Source organism: Lepidochelys kempii, chromosome 1, assembly GCF_965140285.1.
Source record: "Lepidochelys kempii isolate rLepKem1 chromosome 1, rLepKem1.hap1, whole genome shotgun sequence".
In the NCBI taxonomy this organism is placed as follows: Eukaryota; Metazoa; Chordata; order Testudines; family Cheloniidae; genus Lepidochelys; species Lepidochelys kempii.
The window spans coordinates 327,065,363-327,090,920 of record NC_136380.1 but is presented as its reverse complement, the minus strand read 5'-3'; the positions used below and the strand labels follow the sequence as shown (position 1 = coordinate 327,090,920).

General features: G+C 42.8%; 1 protein-coding gene across 4 annotated transcripts in view; it reads left to right on the top strand.

Moving 5' to 3' along the window:
* KMT2E (lysine methyltransferase 2E (inactive)) overlaps positions 1–25,558 on the top strand; it is a 119,006-nt gene that overhangs the window by 30,152 nt on the left and 63,296 nt on the right. For 3 of the 4 annotated variants that reach the window (XM_073328501.2, XM_073328502.2, XM_073328498.2), the window contains exons 3-7: positions 2,811–2,925; positions 4,302–4,531; positions 9,326–9,406; positions 13,369–13,427; positions 25,122–25,294. In XM_073328501.2, the coding sequence (XP_073184602.1) occupies positions 2,811–2,925; positions 4,302–4,531; positions 9,326–9,406; positions 13,369–13,427; positions 25,122–25,294 (658 nt within the window). The remainder of the gene's footprint in view (positions 1–2,810; positions 2,926–4,301; positions 4,532–9,325; positions 9,407–13,368; positions 13,428–25,121; positions 25,295–25,558) is intronic. The other variant, XM_073328500.2, reaches the window with a different exon arrangement.

The window sequence follows — 25,558 nt, the reverse complement described above, 5'->3', positions numbered from 1 at the left end:
TCCCCAGATGGGGGAGGGATGCCCCCAGATGCTTCTGTTACATTGTATAGAAAAGGTTGAGGACCACTGCTGCTCCCTCTGGTTTCTTTACTGAACAACCTTTTTCATCATTCCCTTCCCAAAATGAAAAGGCAGTCAGTGACTACAGAGGTTTCAGAGTAGCAGCCCTGTTAGTCTGTATCCACAAAAAGAAAAGGAGTATGTGTGGCACCTTAGAGACTAACAAATTTATTTGAGCATAAGCTTTTGTGAGCTATAGCTCGCTTCATTGGATGCATGCAGTGGAAAATACAGTGGGGAGATTTTCCTCTGCATGCATCCAATGAAGCGAGCTGCAGCTCATGAAAGCTTATGCTCAAATAAATTTGTTCATATCTAACGTGCCACAAGTACTCCTTTTCTTTTTAGTGACTAGAAAGTTATTGTAATAGAAGGTATGTCACAGAGTAAATATCTTCCACTTAGGAAATGTTTGTATTCTTCCTTAACACTTTTTTTTTTCAATTCTCAGCAGTATGTAGTAGCAAGAGTCCATTCTGTGAAAAATATTCAGTTCAATTGTCATTACTTTTAAAAGAAAACTTTGGTGTAGCTGAGGAGATACAGTATTTGTGTGTTTTAAAGGTAGATGTGGAAGTTCTGAAAAAACTTTGATCTAAGTGTTTTCAAATATTTTACATGGTTCCTGTGTGATTGTGTACTGTTGATGATAGACTTGGTTCTGCAGAATACACAAAGCAGTAGACAGTCCTACACTGAAGAATTTACAGTCTATGAAAGCTGTACAATATTCTAATCCCCCTTTATCCTAAAGTCCCCTTCTAATTTTTTGTGGCTATACAAACTTTACTCTTTTTTTTTTTTTTTCTTTTCTCTGTTCCTGTGTGGAAAACCTGCTTGCATAAAGGGAAAGTGACTAACAAAGTAACTATACATAAGGTGAAAAGTTCTCTCAAATTCATGAAGTAAACAAATGAATATAGTCATAGATACTCAGGTCAGAAGGGACTACGGTGATCATCTCGCCTGACCTGTATAACACAGGCCATGGAATGTCCCCAAAATTATTCCTAGAGCATATCTTTTAGAAAAAACATAAAGATGAGAGAAAATGACTGTTTTATTACAAAAGGTTAAAATAATACAGAAGTGTGACTTAAGTAGTCAGTGTTCCTCTAACAAAACTTTGTAGAACTCTTCTTTTCATGGCATAGAGCAAAAAAAGTGTGTGTATATATACTATTATTTTCTGTTAATAATTTGTAATTACAAATTAAACCAGAGGAAAAAATATGCACAATATGAATTGGGTCATTACACATATTGAATCTGTTTCCCTAAGTTAAGTATCCTCACAACTTCTTGTCAACTGTCTAAATGGGTCATCTTGATTATCACTACAAAAGTTTTTAGCTCATCTTAACTAATTAGCCTCTCACAGTTTGTATGGTAACTTCCAACTTATCTGTATGAAAAATAAATATATAATATAAATCTTCTTACTATATGTTCCATTCTATGCACCCGATGAAGTGGGCTGTAGCCAACGAAAGCTTATGCTCTAATAAAATGTGTTAGTCTCTAAGGTGCCTCAAGTACTCCTGTTCTTTTCACAATATGAATATTTGTTTAAAAACAAAACAAAACACACAACCCTCCAAACTAGCTTTAAGTACCCTGAATCCATGTTTTGTTAAATAATTTTTTAAACATACATATCACTAGACTCCTTTTGGATGATCAGTATATTAGAGTTCATTGAATTTTCATTTTAATTGTTGGGAATAAAAAAACTTTTGTGAACTTCTTAGAGAATAGTAGCAGACGAAGATTGTTTTTTGTTATTTATGAGTCGGCATCTTGCCCTGGCTGGCCCTGGCAGTGATTTGCTGTCATGTAGAAGTTTCATTTGTGAGCTCCAAGTTCCTTTGAAATTTGCCCCAGTGGTATGGGGCCCCTAGATGAAATGATGAATAAGTAATAAGGTCAGAATTAACTTGTTGGGCAATTCCATAAGTAGGGCCAAAAAATCTAGCTCTCATACTTGTGTGTCTATAAATATTATAAAACTTCTAGGAAAAAGCAATCAAATATCCTGTTACTATTTCTTTTTACACTTTCCCTCTTTCTACATTCTTTTCTCGTTTTTTGCAATTTTTTCTTCAGTAATATCACCTTTTAATTTTTCTTCCAATTTTGTTTTGAATATCAAGCGCCTTATTTTTTTTATTTACTCTGTGCATGTTCTTTCCTTCCCAGTCAAAAACTGTTGTGGAACCTGATTGGCACCACAGATCTCTATAGGAGGTTATTGGCACTGCACTGATGTTCTCACTAGATGTCATTGTGGAACTTCATTAAGTTGCGGGTAGTGATACGAATATATTGATAGACTTCTGTAGTTTCATATGTATTGTCCCTTGTTGCTTCTATCGTTATTAATGATGCTAATGTGCCTCTTCTTGCAGTCACTTTATACGATTATGTGGTATTGTACAGCCTTTTCTAATGATAAACCAAGTTTTATGCTCAGGGTGTCTGAACTGCTGCAGAATTTACTTGCAGCTAATGCCTATAACAAGATCTCATATGTCAAAGATCCATTTGAGCTATATGTCTCATGTTCTAGAAACTTCTTTCTTGGTGATATGTATTTTATGCTTCCTTTGGGGCCACTTCTTATGAAAATGGGTCTTTTTACTTTCTAACAGGAACAAAATGTAAATACTTGTTTATAAAATGAAAAAAATACAAGTAAAAGCAAATACATATGAAATATTGTATGTAATGGTGTACATCTTGCTTTTCAGACCAGAATCTGTAGAAGCTAGCCCTGTGGTAGTTGAAAAATCAAACAGTTATCCACACCAGTTATATACCAGCAGTTCTCATCACTCTCACAGTTACATTGGTTTGCCTTATGCGGTAAGTTTAAAAGCTTAGAGTATTTGTGTGAGGTTCCAACTTTTTTAATCAAATAGTTTTGAGGCATATTTAAAGTTCCTTATTGTGTGTGGACAGGGGAAGAACGGGGTTACTTAAAAGCCAGATATACAAAAAGACAAGCATACTTTTTAGAGTTCTGTTTAATGCTCTTTTACTGTTTGTAATGCTTGGAATCTTAAAAACTTTCCATTCCGGTTTTGTTCTTTTCTATTGAATAAACATTGCTTTGCTCAAATGAGCTTCTGAGTGGATGTATATAGAGCAGGGATGGGCAAACTTTTTGGCCTGAGGACCATATCGGGGTTGCAAAATTGTATGGAGGGCCAGGTAGGAAAGGTTTGCCTCCCCAAACAGCCTGGCCCCCGCCCTCTTCTGCTTCCCGCCCCGACTGCCCCCTCAGAACCCCTGACCCATCCAACCCCCTGCTCCTTGTCCCCTGACCGCCCCCTCCTGGGACCCCCCAATCCCTTAAGCCCCCCCCGACCCCATCTCCATCCAACCCCCCTGTTCCCCGTCCCCTGACTGCCCCAACCCCTATCCACACCCCTGCCCCCTGACAGGCCCCCACCCCCCCGGGACTCCCACACCTATCCAATCACCCCCTGTCCCCTGACCGCTCCTCCCCAGAACCTCTGCCCCATCGAACTGCTCCCTGCCCCCTTACCAAGCCGCTCAGAGCAGCAGGAGCTCGCAGCCCCGCCGCCTGGCCGGAGCCTGCCATGCTGCCCGCCAGGAATGGTGGGCCAGAGCGCGCTAGCGCGGCAAGCTGAGGCTGTAGGGGAGTGGGGACAGCAGGGGAGGGACTGGGGATTGGTTAGCCTCTCCGGCTGGGAGCTCAGGAGCTGGGTATGACGGTCCTGTGAGCCGGATATGGCCCGTAGGCTATAGTTTGACCACCTCTGATATAGAGCCTATATCGGCAATGTTCAATACTGCTGCTGATGCAGTAGTAGTAAAATCTAGCTTTTGCAACTAGTGCTTCCGGAGTGATTTGATATTGGTATATAAACAGACATTTATTTTTCAAGCTGCTTTATCTCCCTTTTCTTGTTTGTGTAAAGTTAAATGTGGATTTAGATATCTAGGCACCTGCATAACTGGTCTTAGTTTAAAAAGTTTGATGGGAGCTGCTGGAATCACAGCATTTTTGAAGTGTGTAGGGCATTATGTAGGTGTTTAAACGTGAATTTAGGAGCATAACTTTGGGCTTCTGTTTTTGAGTGTTTTCATTCTGGCTATGAATTTAGAAACCTGACTTCCAAACAAAAGTGGGTGTAGGAATCCTTCTGAGGAGTTTGAAAATGAATATTGGTTACATGTCAAGATAACTGTGGGTTTTTCAAAAAATCATCCAGGACCATAACTATGGTGCTCGTCCTCCTCCAACACCTCCAGCATCTCCTCCTCCATCAGTTCTTATCAGCAAGAATGAAGTAGGCATATTTACCACTCCCAATTTTGATGAAACTTCCAGTGCTACTACCATCAGCACATCAGAAGATGGAAGCTATGGAACTGATATTACCAGGTGCATTTGTGGTTTTACCCATGATGATGGATACATGATCTGTTGTGATAAATGCAGGTAAAATATTTTATATGAATTAAAATGTTAATACATACGTACATGTTTTTATTTTTTAATCAAACTGTAGTAGTAAGCAGTTTTTGAAATGGCTAATTACTTTAGATTACATTCAATTTTAGGGTAGGGGAACCGCCATCAAAACAGAGGCTCTTTCAAGTCCATTATAGGCCATGTAACTGTCTTAACCGGCAAAATAGAAGTTCAAGGAAGGAAAGAGTTTCACACTTTGTTCCAGTTTGCTATTTTGTGTCTGGCTGCTCCATTGTAAATATTGAAGAGTCTACTCTTTTGTCAGTAGTGGGACTTTTTTTGCAGGCCATTCACATTACTCATTAAATTCAGTCTAGTCCAGCGTTTCTCAAATGCGGCGACTGTGGCTGCATGCGGCCACGAGGGGCTTTTCATGCATCCACAGCCTCCTGGGCAGCGATGGCGGCAGGGAGAGGTAGCGGTGGGGAAACAAACATACAAATACCACTTTTCACAGAAATGGACTTACTAGCTAGTAAATTTTTTTTTTTAAAAAAAAAGGCAACCCAAAAAGTAAAAGAAACAACCACAGAAGACAAGAATCTGCAAAGCACTTTATTTGTTCCGATTTTGTTTAGGTCCAGTAAAGAATAGAGACAACTGTATATTATTTTTATTATTGAGTCTGAAATAAAAATCTACTTAAATTATGATTTGGACATGTATATATGTGCATATTTATTTGTTTTTCCTAAGATCAATGAAGTAGTTAGGAAAAATTGTCAGAGCAGCCATCAGCAACAGTTGGTGGCCTCACTCTGAGGCCACCAAAATATTTCTTGAGACCCCTGGTCTAGTCCTTTTGGAAGGCATACTTTCATGTTCTGGGTAGTGTGTTTATAATATCTCATGCAAAATATTAGCACACTAGTTTTAGTGTACAGTATTTAGGTTGATAAAATAAACATTTCTGTTAACAGTGAATATTACGTGTAACACTTGACAAGGGAATGTTTTAAGAACAATTTAAAAAAAACATGTTGTGTTATAAGGACATTGCTATCAAGCCCTGCTGAGATGGACTAATGAATTTACTAAAAATTATTCTCTGCTGCAACATTCACTTAGTTTCAGTGCAATGTCTTACTCTCTGGCGGTTCTAATAACACTTATGCTTCTTATATTTTTAAAGTGCTGAAGGAGGAGCATTTTGTAGAGGACAAATATGGCTGCGGGAGCAGTGCGAATGAAGAAACAGCTACTGGGATGGAAATGCAGAGGGATCAGATCAGTGGAATGTAAAATAAGTAGTCAGGTAGTGGGAGTGGGGTAGGGTGGTAGTTCAGAGAAATCAATTTATGTGTTGTTTTCAGGATAGCACAAGCCATATAGAAAATGACTTTGGAAATGTGCCTCTTCTTTGAGTAGATACAGCCGTGTATTCCACTTAGATGTGTGCGTGCTCAGCGCAATGGAGCTGGAGAACTTTGCATAGCAGTACCCATAGAGGGGCAGCACTAGTGCATTGTGGCCATGCCTGCTCCCTTGGATATATGAGGCATCGCTGCCCAGGTCCCCTCTGTTACTTCTTACCACCTGTGGCTGGAGTCAGAGCTCTGTGTGGTTTTCATCTCAGTCCCTCTATTTATTGACTTTTCTAGTTGGATATAGTTAATTAGTACCCTTAGTATAGTCTTAGTTAGATTTAGTATGTGTTAGCTGTAATTTAAGTATTTCCTTGGTGATACCCTCACCAGGGTTTAAACATAGTCTGTCATGTGGGGTAGTGATCCCCAGCAGTGATCACAATGTGGTGCTTGCTGTGCCTAAGTGAAGCCTACATCAAGAAGCGGTGTTCGATTTGCAGATCATTCAGAGAAAAGACTCCGTGAATGGTTATTGTGATGGTGTATCTTAGGAGGAAAAGAATCCAAATCTTCCTGTATCTGGATGACTCGTTACTGAGGGGCAGGTACAGAGAGGAAGCTCTTTCTCATATCGACACTGTACTGTGCTTGCTTGACCATCTGGTTCTTATCCTAAACACTGGGAAGTCAGCTTTGGTTCCCCCTCAGAAAATTGAGTTCACTGGGCCCTAATAGACTTAACAAGTTCAAGAGCTTTTCTGCTGACTGACTGTTTTCAGGTGATTTACCACATTTTGCCGCAGACTGCAGTCTCAGCCTTCCATGACAGTTCGGATGTGCCTGGGGCTCCTGGGCCACATGTCCACTTGCACACAGGTGGTCCAGTTTGCAAGGTTGCACCTCTGCCCCCTGCAAATGTGGCTCAGGATGGTTTATCATCCAACTCTTCACCCCTTGGACAGATTCGTCTGCCTTCCCAACTGTTCATGGGCTCCTTGCAGTGGTGGACATGGTCTAGAGAACATTTGCCAGTGTGTTCCCTTCATCTTGCCTTTGCCAACTAGGTCTGCTGTTGCCGATGCCTCCCTAATGGGTTGGGGAGCACACCTGGGGTCACTGAAAGTTAAGTCTGTGGTCAGAGCAGAAGTCCTCACTGCATATCAACATGGTGGAGCTTCGGGTCATCTACAATTTATGCAGTGCTTTTCTGGACTGTTTCAGGGTCTCAGTGGTTCACATACTTTCTGATAATATCACTGCAATGTATTATGTGAACAAGCCAGGGGGGAAGCACGCTCCAGGATGCTCTGCCAAGAGGCATTCAGGTTGTGGCAGTTTTGCATTGAGGAGAGCATTACGCTGATAGCCAACTGCTTGCCTGGATTCCAGAGTCCTCTCACAGACCGTCTCAGCATGAATTTCTTCCTGAGTCACAAATGGTCTGAAGACAAGTGTCTTCTGGGTCATCTTTGCAAATTGAGGCATACTGATGATCATCTTGTTTGCTATGAGGGACAACAGGAAATGTCACCTGGTCTGCTCTCAAGGGGGGCCTTAGACTGGGCTCCTGTCCAACTCTTTCTGTCTCAGCTGGCACTTGGCTCTCTTGTACTCTTTTCCCCAATCCCAGTCATCCCACTGGTCAGTCTCAAGATGAAGGCAGATCAGGCCAAGCTCATTCTCATTTCCCCAGTGTGTCTGAGGCAGTGCTGGTTCTCTGACATTTGCTGTCAGTTCAACCTCCTGTGCCCTTTACTGTCCATCCCAAACTGCTCACACAGAATCATGGTCACACATTGCATCCCGTTCTCAGCTCCCTGCATCTCATGGTGTCGGTACTTTGTGGCTAAATGAGGAGAAAAGAGCAGTGTTTGGTGGCTGTTTAGCAGATCCTACTCAAAAGTAGAAAGATCTCTATCAGAATGGCCTTGTCAGTGAAATGGAAGCTGTTTTTGGTGTGGTCATTGGCCCATGGAATTCAGCCAACACTGGCTTCTGTCCAGGACATCTTGGAGTACCTGCTATGCTTTCAGGTTGTCGGGGCTTGTGTTTAACTCATTGAAAGCGCATCTAGCAGCGATACTGTTTCATTCCCCTCTTCAGGGAAGATTGGTAGTCTTCAATAACATGGTAGCAAGATTCTTAAAAGGACTACTTTTGTCTCCATTCTCCAGTCTGAGAGCTTGTTCTTCTGTGGAAGTTAGTGTGGTACTAATGGCTTTAATAGGACCTACTTTCAAGCCTGTGGAATCTTGTCCGTTTCTGCTTTTGTGGCTGAAAACTGCATTCCTAGCAATAATATCCAGCAGAATATATATAATATATATATAATAGCAATAATATCCAGAATATATATAATAGCAATAATATCCAGCAGAAGATTATGTGAGTTGCAGACTCTAATGGCAGGGCCTCCTTATCCACAGTTCTCTATGGGCAAAGTGACTTTAGACAAAAATTTTGGACGTGGTTGTGAAGTGGTTTCTCAGTTTTATTTTAACCAGGCTGTGTATTTACCCATATTCTCTCATAAGTGACATTCATCTCCGGAGCAACAGCGTCTCCATACATTAGATGATAGGCGATGTCTGGCCTTCTTTCTGGACAGGACTAAACCATTTCGTGCTTTGCCTTGCCTCGCCTCTTTATATCATATGCAGATTGTATGAAGGATCAAGCAGTCCTTTCACAGACTGTCTCAAAATGAATAACATCCTGTATCAAAACTGTATATGAAATAGCTTCAGCTATGCCTCCTCAGCAGGTGCGAGCTCATTCTATGAGAGCTAAAACAACATCAGTAGTGTTCCTCAGTGACATCTTAATACTGGACATTTTCAGGGCTGCTAAATGGTTATCCATCCATCCATACATTTATGAACCATTATTCCTTTACTGCATCTTTCAAGGCGGATGCAAGTTTTGGTAGGGCAGTCCTGCAATCCTTCTTTAGGTAGACTTGGAGCCCTCCTTCCCAGGGTGGGTACTGCTTGTGAGTCACCTAAGTGGAATACATGGCTGCATCTGTTCAAAGAAGAAACAGTCACTTCCTGTAACTGTGGTTCTTTGAGATGTGATGTAGACATGTATTCCATGACTCACTCTCCGTCTGCATTGTAGTTTAGTTTTTGGGCATTCTGTGTGAAGGAACCTGGCAGGAGGGCAACTGGGGCAGCGCCGCCTCATATAGCCAGGGGAGAGGCTGTGGACACAAGGCATGAGTGTCGACCCTCTATGGATATGGCTAGGCAAAATTCTCCAGCTCCAATGGGCTGGTTGCGCACACACCTAAGTGGAATACATGTCTGCATCACATCTTGAAGAATCACTGTTACATTAAGTAACCGTTTCTTTTGACCAAACATGTCCAGTGTGCCTTGGTCACTAAAGATGTGTCAGTCTTAAATGCATTAATTTCAGAGGACTATACATGTGGAATCTTTATTTTTTTCAGTGTTTGGCAGCACATTGACTGCATGGGGATCGACAGGCAGCATATTCCTGATATATATCTGTGTGAACGTTGTCAACCTAGGTGAGTAGCAAATGGCTAATAATGGTGTGTGCGTACAATTTTAAACTCTTAACTAAAATATTTAGAGACTATAACATGAATAAAAGTTGCCTTTTAAATATGTTAATTTTATTGAAAGTGAGTTGATCACAAAGTAGCAAGCAGGTTTCTATGTTATAAAGAAGCATACCACATGTGTTAACAATTAAAATTCTTGAAGTATTAAGCAGAAAACTTGAAAGAGAATTGCGTCTGTTGCTAGGTCATCTGGAAGTAAAACAACTAATTAGACACCTCATCCATTGTTATTTCTTTGGCTCAGTCTTCACTACAGAGAATGGAGTAGGAAAATACCTTCTCTTTTCAGGTAATAAAGATCAGAAATTGTCAAACTGAAGTTTTAAGAGGAGATGCTGGAAAAGCTGATAAATCAAGGGGCAACAAGTCACTAGGACTAGATGGCATAAACCTAACAATGGGTAACAAATATGAAATTGTATTAGTTAGTTGGAAGATAGCGAATGTTAGAACTACCATTACTGAGGGTGATCCAGGAGTATAGCAGGAGCCTACCTGCTACGATTCTGGATCTGTTAGCTGTTGTGGTTCTCCCACCACGGTTTGGCTGCTAAGGTGATTTAGCCCTCCAGTCAAGTCATGAGCCCTTTCTAGGTATCGAGTGCAAACAACAGAAAGTATCAGAGGGGTAGCTGTGTTAGTCTGAATCTGTAAAAGCGGCAAAGGAGTCCTGTGGCACCTTATAGACTAAGACGTATTGGAGCATAAGCTTTTGTGGGTGAATACCCTCTTCTTCGGATGCATGTAGTGGAAATTTCCAGAGGCAGGTATAAATACACAAGCAAGAGTCAGGCTAGGGATAAGGAGGTTAGTTCAATCAGGGAGGATTAGGCCCTCTTCTAGCAGTTGAGGTGTGAACACCAAGGAAGGAGAAACAGCTTTTGTAGTTGGCTAGCCATGCACAGTCTTTGTTTAATCCTGAGCTGATGGTGTCAAATTTGCAAATGAACTGAAGCTCAGCAGTTTCTCTTTGCCCCTCTGCTATGTACATCGCCCAAACTGGACAGTCCCAACATAAAAGGATAAATGGACACAAATCAGATATTAGGAGTGGCAATGTACAAAAACCTATAGGAGAACACTTCAATCTCCCTGGACACACAATAGCAGATTTAAAGGTAGCCATCCTGCTTCAAAAAAACTTCATGACCAGACTTCAAAGAGAAACTGCTGAGCTTCAGTTCATTTGCAAATTTGACACCATCAGCTCAGGATTAAACAAAGACTGTGAATGGCTCGCCAACTACAAAAGCAGTTTCTCTTTCCTTGGTGTTCACACCTCAACTGCCAGAAGAAGGCCTCATCCTCCCTGATTGAACTAACCTCCTTATCCCTAACCTGATTCTTGCTTGCGTATTTATACCTGCCTCTGGAAATTTCCACTACATGCATCCAACGAAGTGGGTATTCACCCACGAAAGCTTATGCTCCAATACCTCTGTTAGTCTGTAAGGTGCCACAGGACTCTTTGCCAACAACAGAAAGTGTCCTTTACCCCCATCTTAAGCTGAGCAGTATGGCAAGTATTCATGGCACAGGTACAGCTGACCAACCTTCTTTAAGGGCCAGCTCACCCTGTGACATGGGAATTAAAGAACAATGAGTCCTATTTCAGTTCAAGTATGTTGGTTGAGGGAATAATGAAAGAAATGTGCTATGATACGTACAAACCTGCACAGCTTTTGTAAAAAGTAAATCATGTCACCCCAAAATGGTGGATAAGAGGAGGAGATATGATAAATCTAATTTATTTGGACTTGCAAAAGGTTTTTCAAAGTCCTCACAAAAGGCTTTGAAGGGAGTGGGGGAAGAAATCAGGCTTTTTTTCTTCTTGCTATATGAAATAGTTCTGAGGCTTTTTCATTTTTTAAAGGAGGGGACAGGGTTTGTGCCTGTATGTGGGATATGGGTTTTTGTTGTGTTTTTAATTTTTTTTATTACATTGGTAATTCAGTTCCTTTCCAGGCTGGAAGGGCTAGATTCACAAGGGGAATTTAGGTGTTGCAATGGTTAGCATTAGAGCACTTAACTTTTTGGTGACCTGCTGTCCAGTTGAATTTACAAACCCAAGTTACACACCCATATTCCTTATATAATGCCTAGGGAGAGTTAGGTGCCTAAGAAGGGGATTCACAAAAGCCATTATGCTGAGCGGAGAGCTGCCTAAGTTAGCAGTAGGAAATGCAGAGGAGAGGGTTAAGTAGGGACTTGAACCAGGTCTCTCACTTCCAGATGAGTGCCCTAACCTCTGGGTTATGGGTTATTCTGGGCTGGGGATCTCAGTCTCTCCTGTTGGAACTGTTCCACTGTGAATAAATAATTTAAATATTAATTGGGCCAGAGAGAAAATGAGTGACTCTATAGCTCAGTGGTTAGGGCCCTCATGTGGGAGTTGGGAAACCCAGGTTCCAGTCCCCTTTCTCCAGTGAGTGTTCAAGTATTTTCTATAAAGAGGAACAACTTCAGCAGGCATATTGAGAGCTTCACCACAGAATACCCCTTAGCCAAGTGGTTAGGGCAGTCAACTAGGAGGTGGGAGACTTGGGTTCAAATCCCTGCTCCACATCAGGTAGAGTAGGGATTTGAACCTGGGTTTCATATATCCTGGGTGAATACTGTAACCACTGGGCTGTTGCAGGGCACCAGCACCATTTCTGTCTTGTGTTTGGGTTGGGCTTGCTCTGAGTTTGCCTTGCGGATTGGGCCGTTAAGGTAAGATAGGCAAGGGAACACCAAGTTTGTGAATACCACTAGAGCATAGGCATGAATTAAGCATTGAGCTGCTGAGTGGTGCCAGGACTTAGGCTGCTTTGTGCAGGCCCAGCTGCTGAAGTTTAAGCATCTTGAGGACTTTATTGGTGGTAACGTATCCACCTAGGAATTTAAGCTCCTACAGGGTTAGGTAGCAGCTGAGCAGTGGTTTTGTGAATGCCATTGGCATCTAAATGTTGGATGTAGGTACCCAAGTCCTTTGTGAATGTAGCCTGAAGTGTCCATGGTAACTGGAGAACTAGGGAGCTGTATCACAAAAGTCAAGGTGATAAAAACAGAACAATTGAGATTGGGAGGAAATTTTTGAGACAGCCAAAACTGTTTTGTTAACACCTATTCAACTTTCATGACTGACTAAACTTATGAATAAAGTATGTCTTAAAAACTCAACACCTCCACCCCATCAGATAAATGGTAGAGCTTATAATGAACATACAGTTAGACCCGGTGGTTCTTCAGCAAAACCATGGAAAACCAGATTTGGCATTTCTGAAATGTTTAAGAATTTTTGCTTCCTTTTTATCTTGAACTCTTTTGACCCCCTTTACATCCTAATTTCTTCAAGTTTCTTTTGAGGGATCTTGTCAAAAGCCTTTTGAAAGACTAAATAAATTATGTCAAGTGGTTCTGCTTTCTCCACTATTTTACTGACATGTTCAAAGAATTCTGGTTAGTGAGACATGATTTTCCATTGCCAGAACTGCTGATTGAACCCAATCACATCATGATCTTTCAGGTGTTTTAGTTATTCCATTTTTAATAGTTGTTTTGACCAATTTCCCATTTAAAGATGCAAGGCTTATTGGTCTGTAATTCCATGGATCAACTTAGAACCTCTTTTAAATATGGATACAACATTTGCTACCTTCTCAAGTGAGTTAGATGAGAGTGGCACTTTTGGATACTATTATGCACAGATCGTATTGTTGCATAATGGAACAGTGAACCAACTTCATTTTTATGCATTACAAGCATCCACCTACTGACCATTGCAGAATAAATAATAAGTGTGTATACTGGTTACTGTAATTGTCTAAGTGTCTAAGGTTTGGCTGCATTTCATACCTAGGTTCAACCACTTAGAAATGTTCTGATGTGTTGACTAAACTGTTCTGAAAATTTTTTTTATGCAGAAGTTTAGATAAAGAAAGAGCAGTGCTGCTGCAGCGAAGAAAAAGGGAAAATATGTCAGGTGGGTAATACGAAAATTTAATAAACTTATTAAAATATGTCATATATACTGAATGTTTCAATGAACAGTAAAGACCCTGAGAATATTTTTATAGTTCTCCAATTTGCAGCCTTGCAGGTGCTTTGAAACTAACATTCTTGCATATAAAATCTGGAATCGAATGAAATATTTTAACCGTATTTTATCTTATCAAACAAAGCACATCTTGATTTTATATATGTACTAGTCAGTTATGAAACTCTGTAAGAAACGAGTTTCTTCTTTGAGGGATGGTCTGCATGCACACCATCCGCCTGAGTTCGGAGATTTTTAGTAAGCGGTGTCCTCTGGCCTGCATGTGCACAGCTGTTCTCCTTGTGCTCCAAACTGAGAGTATAAGAGGCAGTGTGGACTGACACCTCTCCAATTCCTTTTTACTAGTGCATGGTCTCATTCAATCTTCTGTGTCCACAGCTTCGCCTATTGTTGCTTCTAATTAGTATTTTAGAATTTCACTCTTAGATTTATAACTTTTAGTACTTAGGAAAGTGTAGCTTTAGTTCTCTCCCCACCATGGGGAAGTTCTCCCCTGAGGGCAAGGACTATGCCTACAGTCCCAGGGTTTAAGAATTGAATTTCTTGCCCCTGCTCCTTTCCAGCAAGTGACAAACACTAACACTGCCTTTAGTGCCTTGGTAATGCTCACTTCTCCACTGAGTGCAGCATCTGCTGCTACTCCCCTCCCTGACTGTGTGAGGGTTGAGAGCTCAGACTCAGTGGGGAAAAAAACAGCCAATGGAAAAAGCCATTAGACCCCAGTTGGATCACGACATCGGCCTCAGTCAAGAGGTAGCACCCCTGTGAGTGTGACCTCAGGAGCTGAGGCTGCAACTTCCAAGCTTAAAGAGTCCAAGGCTTCTCATGACAGTAAGTGACACTCACAAGCACAGAGACAGATCCTACTCTAAATCTGTCCTGAAGAGAAAAGATCCCTTTCCAACCCTTCCCAAGTCAGACAAGTCCTCACACATGGTCCTAAGGACTTAAGTCTTCGTAAACCTCCCCAGCAGGAAAATGCAACGTGCAGGAGTAAGGACCCATCGGTTCCAATCTTTGATCAAGTGTATAAACCAGAAAAAAGACCTCCACTGACATTATCTTTAACATCCAGATGAGACTGTGCTGGTACCAACAAGGTCCCAGAGGGATTTGACATCTGCTGCAACCAGGGAAGTGTCTGATCTGACTGCTGTTACCACCAGATCACTGTACATCACAGGGTGGTCTGAGACGTACATCTTCCCAAGGGATGTTTTTGCTCTCCTGTACCTTCAATCCCCTCTTCTTTCGGGTCCATTCTTATTTAGAGACATTATACCAGAGCAGCAGTTCTCAACCCGTGGGCCGCATGCAGCCCAATTGGAACACAGCTGCGGCCCAGCTCAGCTGTGTGCTAAAGGCTGGCCCACAAAGTGAGGTCCGGGTTCTTGGCTGCCCAGCACGAGGGGGGTCTAGGCTGCCCGGCCAACCCCATAAGGTCCGGGGTTGGGGCAGCTGGTGGGCCCTGCAAGCTCTGGGGGGCCGCTGCCCTGCCACCTGGCCCCTGGGACCCAGGTAACACACTGTGGGCCGCATAGTCGGCCCACAATTATAAATAAGTTGAGAACCACTGCACCAGAGTAAGATAGTCTTCCATCTGCAGAACTGAGTACCCATACATTGGTACTAATGGTTCCACTGGTCATTTGAGAACCAACCTTCTCATTGGATGAGTTGGAGGCCCCAGATGAGCCTCTATTCCTGCATGAGGAGCAAGCCTGGATGGAAGCTCCAGGAGATTGGGATTCTGTTGTCCACCCAGGTATGACTTTCCAAGGGACCGATGGTTCCCAATGCAATGCCCCAACTAGTTGACCTCTTCTACTGGCATTAGTGGGATCCTTAATCTAGACACCACAGATTCATGCATGAACCTCTTCTGCCCTCTCCTAGCTGACACCAACAGGTTCTGTTGAGTATGAGGAGGAGGAAGTGGAGCCACATCTGTCAGCTATTTTATCATCTTCTCCCAATCAGGCGGTCACCCCATCTTTGCTATCTCTGCCTGATGATCACAGGCAGTATCAGGAGCTCTTACTTTGAGTGGTGCCTGAGTTCTGGATCCAGCTTGAAGAGATTCAAGAGTCTCAACATAAACCGTTGGACATATTAGAACCCTTGTGTTCCTGGTCAATGAGGCCATTATAGACCCAGACAGAGTAGCGTGGCACACTTTTTCACCGCCTATGGTCCCACCTCAAAGATGGCTGAGAAGCACTATTTCGTTTTACCTACAGGTGTTTTTGATCTGACATCCCAGCACCAAACTCTCTGGTGGTACAAGCAGCCACTGACAGGTCCAGGCTGCAACAGCCCCAACATATAACACCTTTGAACAAAGGTGCCTCAACCTCGTATGGAGAAAAGCTTTCTCCTACACAAGTCTTCAATTCAGAATTGCTAATTACGAGGGCCTCTTAGGAAAATATAATTTCATCAATTATGTGAAGTTCTTAGAATTCAAAGACAGAGTCTGTTAGGATAGAATCCAATTCCAGAACTTAATTGATTAGGGTAAATCTCTAGCCAAAACATCTCTTCAGGCTGTAGATGCTGCTGATACTGCTTCCAGAGCGATGGCTATTGTGGCTATGAGGAGACGATCCTGATTTGCAGTCCACAAATTTTCCTGGAGCGGTACAAAGTACCATTGAAGACCTGTCCTCTGATTCAGTTAACTATTTTAATGAAAAGACTGATCAGTTTCTTCATTCTCTTAAAGGCTTGAAAACCTTTATCTTTGAGTATCTATACATCTGCCCCAAAGAGAGAGCATCACAAACAGAAGTACAGAAAAAGACTACCCATCAACTGTTTTGTCATCAGTGCCACCGTGAAAATGACAGAGGGTACAGAGACTGAGGTATGTAGTTTCCTCAACATCGGTTGATACACTGCACCCCAAGCCACAGCCGAAGGTTTTCTTTTGACAGGATTTTTGAGATCCGCGTTCCTGAATTGATGCCTTACTCTTCTACCTCCCAGATTTTTGGTGACCACATTTCCTGCTTTGCCTGCAATTGAGGGGCAATAACAGACAAGTGAGTGCTGAAAATTATTTACTCTGGCTATTTGATCGAGTTTTTTTTTTTTTTACCTCTTACCACAAACCCCCTTCCCAGCCCCTTTTCACGGACTAATCTCATAAGGAAATCCTACATCAAGAGGTGCACCTCTTGCCACTTCAGCATCAGAGGAGGGGATTTTTCTCCCATATTTCCTAGTCCCCAGAAAGAACGGAGGATGGAGACTGATTCTTGACCTATGCCAATTAAATGTATTTAATCAAAAAATTAAAATTCTGTATGGTCACACTGGACCATATGGACATGCACCTATCCTACGGAAGGTTCTTCAGGTTCTTCCTTACGCAAGATCATTACCAATTCAGAATCCTCCCATTTGAGCTAGATATGGTACCCAGGGTCTTTTACAGAAATCTTTTTCAGTGGTTGCAGCTTGAGTGAGAAGAAACAGCTTTTACTGTTTTTTCCATACCTTGATGACTGGCTCCTGATGGGCAGATCCATCAGGGAAGTCCAGTTGGTGACCATATTCCTACTCTGCCTATTGTCTTCCTTGGGAATCTGTGTCAGCCACAAAAAAATCCACTTTCACTCCCACAAGCACTAGAGATTTTGTAGGTGTGACCTTGGACTCAACTGCAGCAAGAGCCTATCTCCCGATGGAGAGATTCTACACCCCGATTGATTTGATAAAGCAGGTCACCCTCAGACTTCGGACTACAGTCAGGGTTTGCTTTTCCCTTTTAGGCCATATGGCCTCATGCATCTAGTTACACCATTTGCTAGGCTCCATCTCTGTTGCCTATAAGCCAGGCTTCAGTCTGTCTACTCATCAGACAAAGACAACATCAGTGCCAGAGTAACAGGTTACAATCAGTGTTACAGTCTCTCTTGCAAACCCAGAAAAGGTTCAGGTTGGAGTTCCTTCTCTCACACTGACACCCAAAGTGAGCATCATTACAGATGCTTCCCTCTTAGTTTGGGGAGCCCATATGGTTAATCACGAGGAACTTGGATCCCTCTGGAGGCCAGAATGCATCTCAATTTACTGGAATTAAGAACAGTGTATTCCGCATGCAATACATTCCTTCCACTCATCCAGTCCCAATATTTCCAGATAATGTTGGACAATATGACTACTGTCTTCTCGATAAACACAGAATGAGATCCCTTTCCCTGTGTGTAGAGACAGTCCACCTCTGGAATTGGTGTAACAGTAACCACATAACTCTCTCAGCAGCATGCCTTCCAAGTGCACAGAAATCCCTAGCAAACAGTCTCAGCAGGCATTTTTCCACAGACCACAAATGGGAGTTTTACAACTCTGTCCTGAACAAGATCTTCACCCATTGGGGAATGCTGCCTTGAGACCTCCTCACTTCACAGGCTAACTAGAAACTCCCCCTTGTACTGCTCCAGAGCAGCTCTGGGCTGAGGCTCAAAGGATGATGGATTCTGCTACCCTGGACAGGACATCTCAAATATGCCTTCCCTCTCATCTCGCTAATATCACAAGTCTTCCGAAAGATTTGTCACAACAAGGCTCAGTTCATCCTTATAGTGCCCAGCTGACCAAGAAAGTTCTGATTCTTGGATTGCCTCAGGATTTCAACCCATCCGCCTATCAACATCCAATCATTTCAGGATCTACTAATGCAATGCAATGCAATGCTACAACCAGGCATCCCAGATTAGGATCTCTACAATTCAAGGCCTGGTATTTGGATACCATGTCACAGCAATCAGCACCTTTCATCCAGCAGTTGAGGGACACACCTTCTTTACTAATCCAATGACAACCTGATTCCTGAAGAGACTTATTAGAACATTCCCACCAATGGTGAAACCAACACCACAATGGGATCTCAATCTGGTCCTTTCAGTTATCACCAGGCCTCCCTTCAAACTGTTAGCTGCCTGTTCTGTGTCCCATCTCCTGATGAAAGTTGCCTTCCTTGTTGCCATCACATCAGCCAGACGGGAGAATGAATTGGGAGTGCTCATGGCAGATCAGTCATATATCATTTTTCAAAAATTTTTGGAGTTTTTCACATGAATCAAACCATCCACTTAATAGTATTTTTGTTTGCAAAATCTCATGCTTCTGATGAGGAGAGAAGACTTCACTCCCTAAATGTCTGATGGGGCTGGTTTTCTAGCTACAAAGAATGAAAACAATTAGACACCTAGGCTATGTATTGCCCTGGCAGAATGATCAGTGGGTCAACCACTATTTGTGCAAAGACTCGCTAATTGGATCTTGTGCTGCATCATAATCTGTTACCAACTAGCATGTATGTTCGTCTCCCCTGCCCCTCCCAGAGAGGATGAGAGCCCATTTCGCCAGAGCAAAAGCAACCACTGTGGCATCTCTGCAAGACATACCCTTAATAGATAGCCTCCCTACATCTATCTGGAGTTCCATCCACAGCTTTACAAAACTTTATGCATTGGTCTAATCTTCTTCTACAGATACAGTTGTGGGGTGGCACCATTACAGATATGCATACCAAATGCATCCTCTCACCCTCCCTTCTTCCAATTGACTGCTACTTACTGATCTCCCACATGTGCAATACACATAGGGACCATCACTCAAGGAAGAAATGGAGGTTACTTACCTGTAACTGAAGGTTGTTCGAGATGTGTGGTCCCTATATGTATTCCGTTACCCATCCTATGTCGCCTCTGCTGTGGATCATGACAGGATTCATGATCAGAAAAGGAACTGGAGAGGCATCGGTTCCATGCTGTCGCTTATACCCTCCATTCAGAGCACAAGGAGAACAACTGTCTGTATGTGCACGACCATGTGAACAGTCATCTGAGATTTTTGCCCTAGCAGTATCCGTAGGGTCGGCAGTGGCGTCGTCTGGAGCGCCACGCTCATGCACTGCTGGTCCTATGCCCTCTCAGTTCCTTATTACCGCCCATCAGTTGGTCAGAGTGTCTTATCTTGCCTTGCAAGCGTGTTAGCAGTGTTAGCCCATTGACTGTCTTCTTTGTATATAGTTCTCAGATTGTTGAGTGTTTAGGTATTAGTTTAGTAGTTAGAGTCCTGGCTGGGACTTTGCCCTGGGATGGGGCATGTCCTGTTCCCTAGGCTTCAAACCGTATTCCTCATGCAACAGGCCAGTGCCTATTAGTGACACCCACAGCAGCTGTTTGAAGTGCTAGGGAGCATCCCATATAAAGGAGAAGTGCAGGATTTGTAAGAACTTTCGTCCCAGAATCCAGAAAGAGCAGGATATCCACCTGAAAGCCCTTCTCATGGAGGTGCACTTCATCTGGAGTCGGACCCTTCCCATTCGGACTCTGCACCCAGCACCTTGGCGTCAGTGCGGAGTGCTCTGCTGGCACTGGGTTCCTCCCGGCACCGTTGCCCTTTGCCAGCGCCCAAAAAGTGGCGAAAGGAAAGAAGCTCCCCGGCGCTGTCCAAGGAAGGGAAGGGGGCTCTGGACAGAGGACCTAGTTAAGGCCACATGCCCACTCTGGAGCTACAACAGGGTGCCACTACGTTTGGACCCCTAACCCTACCAGGGATTCGACTCCTGGGAGCGGCAGGGGACCCTAGTTCCTTCTGGGGCGTTCGATGCCCAAGGCTGCCCAGGTGGCTAAGGGACTGCCAGTGCTGCATTCGCCACACCCGCTGCAGGATGGGGTTAAGGCCATGTAACCCAAGCCAGCCATTTGGCCATCCCAAAGGGTGGTGGAGCACCACCGGTCCCCAGAACACTGACGTATTTCCCAGTCCCCGCAACCTCAGTCACCAGCCAAACAACCCAGGTCTCCGGCATCACGCTCACGATCTCCTTCTACGAGGCATGGGACAGTGGAATCGAGGCATCGGTCTCCGTATTCTGGTACTGACCAGGATCTCACCAGAGATCTCCCTGGTGCAGGTCCCTATTGCCTAGACGAGCTCTGAGGCATCGGTTCCCACCGGTGTGGGACCGCTCACCATCATGGCACCGGTCTCCATTGTCCCGGTACTGCTTTGTGGAAAGGCACCATTTCCCACTCCACCTTGGTTCCCGGAAGGGAACTGGTTTGCATTGGAACCGGAGTTCAGCCCTTTGCCAAGGAAGCATAAATCTCCAGCGGTGCTGGAGACTGGCAAGGCACTTGCGGTGGCTGCATGGCAGCAGGGCCAGTGGCCTGCTCAATGGCCTTGTTGGAGCCTTGGAGTGGATATGCCTGTGATGCTGTTACCGTACTCCCACCACTCCTCCCTGTTTGGACAAACCACCGCTGGCACCAGGCTCAGAGCCTGGTGCGGAATCTGACACGGGGGTAGCACAACAGGTGCCGACGCCTAGGGAGCCATCCCCAGAAGCATGGAGCAGTTGATCGCTAAGTTAGGTCAGACTTTTGCCTAGAGGCAAATCATTAGGTGTACATCAAGCCTCAAAGAGGGCATCAAACTTGTATGCATAACCATCAGACCCTTTTTTCACAACAATGTCTGCAGGAGCGCCATATCTGAGAGAGAAGTTCTTTGGATCACATTAGCTGATCATATTTTTGTTTTTACCTTTCATTTGTTTGATGGTCATGTTGTATTTGTTTTAGGACTGTTTTTTTTTTTTGATAGTGTAAAAATGTAGTTTTAATCTGGTGTTTTGTGAATTGGATAATTCAATATGTCTCAAAAGACTTCCTGCTTCTAAAAGGAGCAGTAAACTGAAAAGATGTTCTGTCTGGACACTTGTGAGTGTTACACTTGGTCTTTCTTGGTAAGTATCATGGTTTGTCTGGATGCGCTATCTAATCAAAGATGTCACTTCAGCTATCTGGTCTTGGAAGTAGAGTTTGAGAAATCACCTGGCTGTCCCTGAAAAAAGAATCAGTATTACCAATGGAGGAATCTTGTGTGAATTCTCCAGGTTTCATTCTTTGGGAGTCAAAATTTCCTTTAATGCACCATTCCAAAGAATCTTGAAAATGAAGCCAGGTTCCATAGTTGGGAACTGAATAGGTCAGAGCAGTCCTACATATGTTATAGATTCAAGAGCTGAGGGAGTGCTTCCATGAAGGAGAGCAGAGTTTCTGCTTGTGTTCAGGGTAGACACTAATATTAAGGTAGTTCCTTCCCGCAGCGTGATGGGTTTTGTCCTTTGATTTATCGATTACGTGGGCTCCACTATATGGAATTTAGCATTCACTTATTTCCAGGAGTGCCTTGGACTAACATTTACTGTGTAACTGTCTAATTATTTGCCACTCATTGTAATTTTTGTTTGCAAAAAATGTGTGTTCTTTCTGTATGGTTTACTGATGCCAGTTTAGACAACAGTTCCAACAGGTGCAACTAGATTAAGAAAATTTCATTTACCTAATGTATAGGCAACTGTCAATCTATTGGATCAAGGTGTACACACAAAAGGTCTAGTCAGATGCCTGATGAATCCACTTATGGCTGACAAGCCCAGTTGGAGAGCGACACAGCTTGTTGCAAGTTTCACAGATCCATATGTTGTCTGGGTTGGCATTCAGGATTACAGCAAGCTTTCTTCTTTCTCCCTTTGCTTCCATCTTCTGGATCAAAGATGCTTCATGTTGAGCTGTACCCAGTTCCAGATGTTTCCTCCAAATGGAAGGGGATTCTGCACACTCCTCCTAGCGTTCTACATTGATATTGAATGATTTCGTATAATTTTTGTACATATTGTGGTACCACCATAAAGGGCGATCCCACTTTCTAGAGCTGTCTTGAACCTCGCTGTACAAAATATTCTTGGGGATATGGTCTTCTCCCATTCTCCTGACATGACCAAGCCATCACAACCTCCTATTCTTGATGATAGTTTCTAGGTGTGTCAATCCTGTGTGCTCCTGCACTCTGTATTTGGTATTTTATCTTCCCACTTTATTTCCAGAGTCTTACACAGGCATCTCATGTGAAAGCTGTTCAGGCTACTGATGTGCCTAGCATATGTAGTCCATGTTTCTGAACCATAGTCGGGATAACAGCAGTCAAGTCTTATAGATTCACATCTTCACCTTAATTTGCTGTTGTTCCATTCTGTATTAGCCTGAAATTCTAAGCTGCTTTTCCAATTGTTAGTCAGTTCAGTCTGAAGGTCAAGATTTGTGCTGATCATAGACTCCAACTAGCAAAAGCTGTTGACAGTGCCAAGAGATTTACCCTTCAGGGTAATAATAGCAGGCATTGGTTCTTCCACCTGTGGTACATGATCACAGTCTTCTTGAAACTGATGGTCAACCTGAAGTTCTTGCATGACGCAAAAAATCAAGATCTTCTAATGTATAAATAAATAATGGGTGACAGGGGATGGATCACTTGATGATTACCTGTTCTGTTCATTCCATCTGAAGCACCTGGCATTGGTCACTGTTGGAAGACAGGATACTGGGCTAGGTTGACCTTTGGTCTGACCCAGTATGGCCGTTCTTATAACTAAGAACCTATTTATTAAATAAACTGTCAATTCGATATCTTACGTTTATATTATACACAAAAATCTATATTAAAAGAACATTAAGGTTGCCGAGTCAAGCACTCAGAAAGTTTAAGAAATGCCTGTGCAACCTTAATTCACGCACTTCTACATGTGTGCTTTGACAGACGTCATTAAAGACTGAAATCTGGCCTGCCTTCGATCACTCATTACATTTGAAAGCAATATTGCATGCTCTTCGGCCATGGTGCAAGGATGGACAAAAACACCCCAGCACACTGTGTTCTCAGACTCTCCATCGATGCATGAAGGAGTACATGTCCTGACCCTACCTAGTGCACCCTGCAGGACCACTCCAGAGACTTGTGGATTCGCAGGATTAAGTCAGCTCTGGGAACTTTTTACCGGGCATTGTGTAGTGACGCCATCCACCACGGTTACTTTGACTGACAGTCCTCAGTAGACCATACGTTTTAATTGTTTAATTACATGATCACATAGTATTATTTCTTCAGGATCCCTGCCTCATTAAGTGTACATGATGGATGTTCTCCATGAATGACCTTTAATTCAATATTTTGTTATATCATTGTTCAGTGTGTGGCCCAGTGCCTTGTTTACTGCACACTATTCTAACATTGCTCTGAAAATTGAATTACTGATTTTTCTCATGGACTTTTCTGTGGTGCTCATCACTGTAGTATCTTAAGTGCGTCTGAGATACTACGTTTTTCACAGCATCCTTGTGAGATGAGTAGGTATTATCTCAGTTTTAAAAATGGGGAACTGAGGCTCCAAGATTAAGGATAAAAGTATCCATTAGTTTTGTATGCTCATTTTGAGACACCTAAAACATGATTTTTCAGATAACTTAGCATTATATAGGTTTCAGAGTAGCAGCCGTGGTAGTCTGTATCCACAAAAAGAAAAGGAGGACTTGTGGCACCTTAGAGACTAACAAATTTATTTGAGCATAAGCTTTCATGAGCTACAGCTCACTTCGTCGGATGCATCAGCTGTAGCTCACGAAAGCTTATGCTCAAATTTGTTAGTCTCTTAGGTGCCACACGTCCTCCTTTTCTTTTAGCATTATATAGTATTTTGTATGTTCAAAACACTGTCCCTGTTGACATCAGTTGCAGCTGTGAGTGCCCAGCACTTCTGCAGATCAGGCCCCAGAGTTTCAAGTCAGGCACCCAGAAAATGAGGAACAAACAATTAGTGCCATTCTGTGAAAAGTTTGATATAAGGGACTTGCCTAGCATCCATAGGAACTATGTGGCAGAGGCAGGGATAGAATCCAGTTTTCCAGGGCAACATTGATCTGCTGTAACCACGAGATCATCCTTTTTGTTCTTGCAATCCCCTGCCTTAGTCACTTCATACCCTTCCAGCTTCTACAATAAACGAAGCAGGGGTTCAGCAGACAAATCTCCCACACTGCATGACTGTCATTCATCCCCAGAGTAGATCTATCCAGTATGTTGAATAAGGCGGCATCCTGTGGGAAAAATAGCATGTGATTGTATAATTTAAGGTGATGTCATAATGCGTACCATAAGTGAGGGGGACGTGAATTAAGGTTGCACTAGCATTTCTGGAGTGAGTACTTTATTTTGTAACCTTAATAATAATAAATCTAATATTTTTTCCTTTTTTTTTTAATGTGTAATTTCCTAGGTTTTTGGGCTCCCTGACCAATCTCCTTTCCCTTTCGGTCTCCAGCAACTTTTTCCTGCTGGTGACTGCGGGGGCAGGTCATTGGGACTATAAGAGAGAGTGTTCAGGTGCCCAGACCTCACATGGCCTGCAGCAGCGCAGAGTTGCCCTTGGAGGGAAAGTCCTGCTTAGCTGTGATGTGACGCATGCTCATTTCAGACAGAATCTTCAAGGAGTCTAGCTGCTAAACCTTTAAGTCTCTACTGAGCATGTGTGAACTCAGATTTTTTGAAGTCTTTTAACTTGGCTATATTGGGATAGAGTTTTATGGGGACACCAAAAGACTCATTCATGTCATGCCACCTTGCTGAATTCTGCGTGTGGATACTTGCAGCAGCTTATAGGTTGGGACTCCGCTTATCTTAATTTTGGAAACCCAGTATTATAGGTTAAACACTTCCTGAATACCTGATTATTTTTACAGTGTTTGTTTTATTTTGTTTTTATAGATGGGGATACAAGTGCAACAGAAAGTGGTGATGAAGTTCCTGTGGAACTGTATACTGCTTTTCAACACACACCAACTACAATTACTCTAACTGCTACAAGGGTTACTAAGGTTAATGACAAGAAAAGGAAAAAAAGTGGGGAGAAAGAGCAGAACATTGCAAAATGTAAAAAGGTAAGTTAACTTAAACATTTAATTGCTCTTTACTTCTCATAGCTTTCATGTAATGGAATTAATTACTGGTATGTGACATTTTTAACATTTGCCTCGTGTTGCCTGAATTTAGATTAGTATGCAGGATTCATCCATGGAAAGTGATGTATCAGACCTCTTTCTCTCCCCCCCGCCCCCCCACCTTTTTTTTTTTTTTTTTGGTTATCCAGTATTCTTTGTGGTGGAATCCCTTTAGAAATGGATTAATATTAATTTTTTTAAATT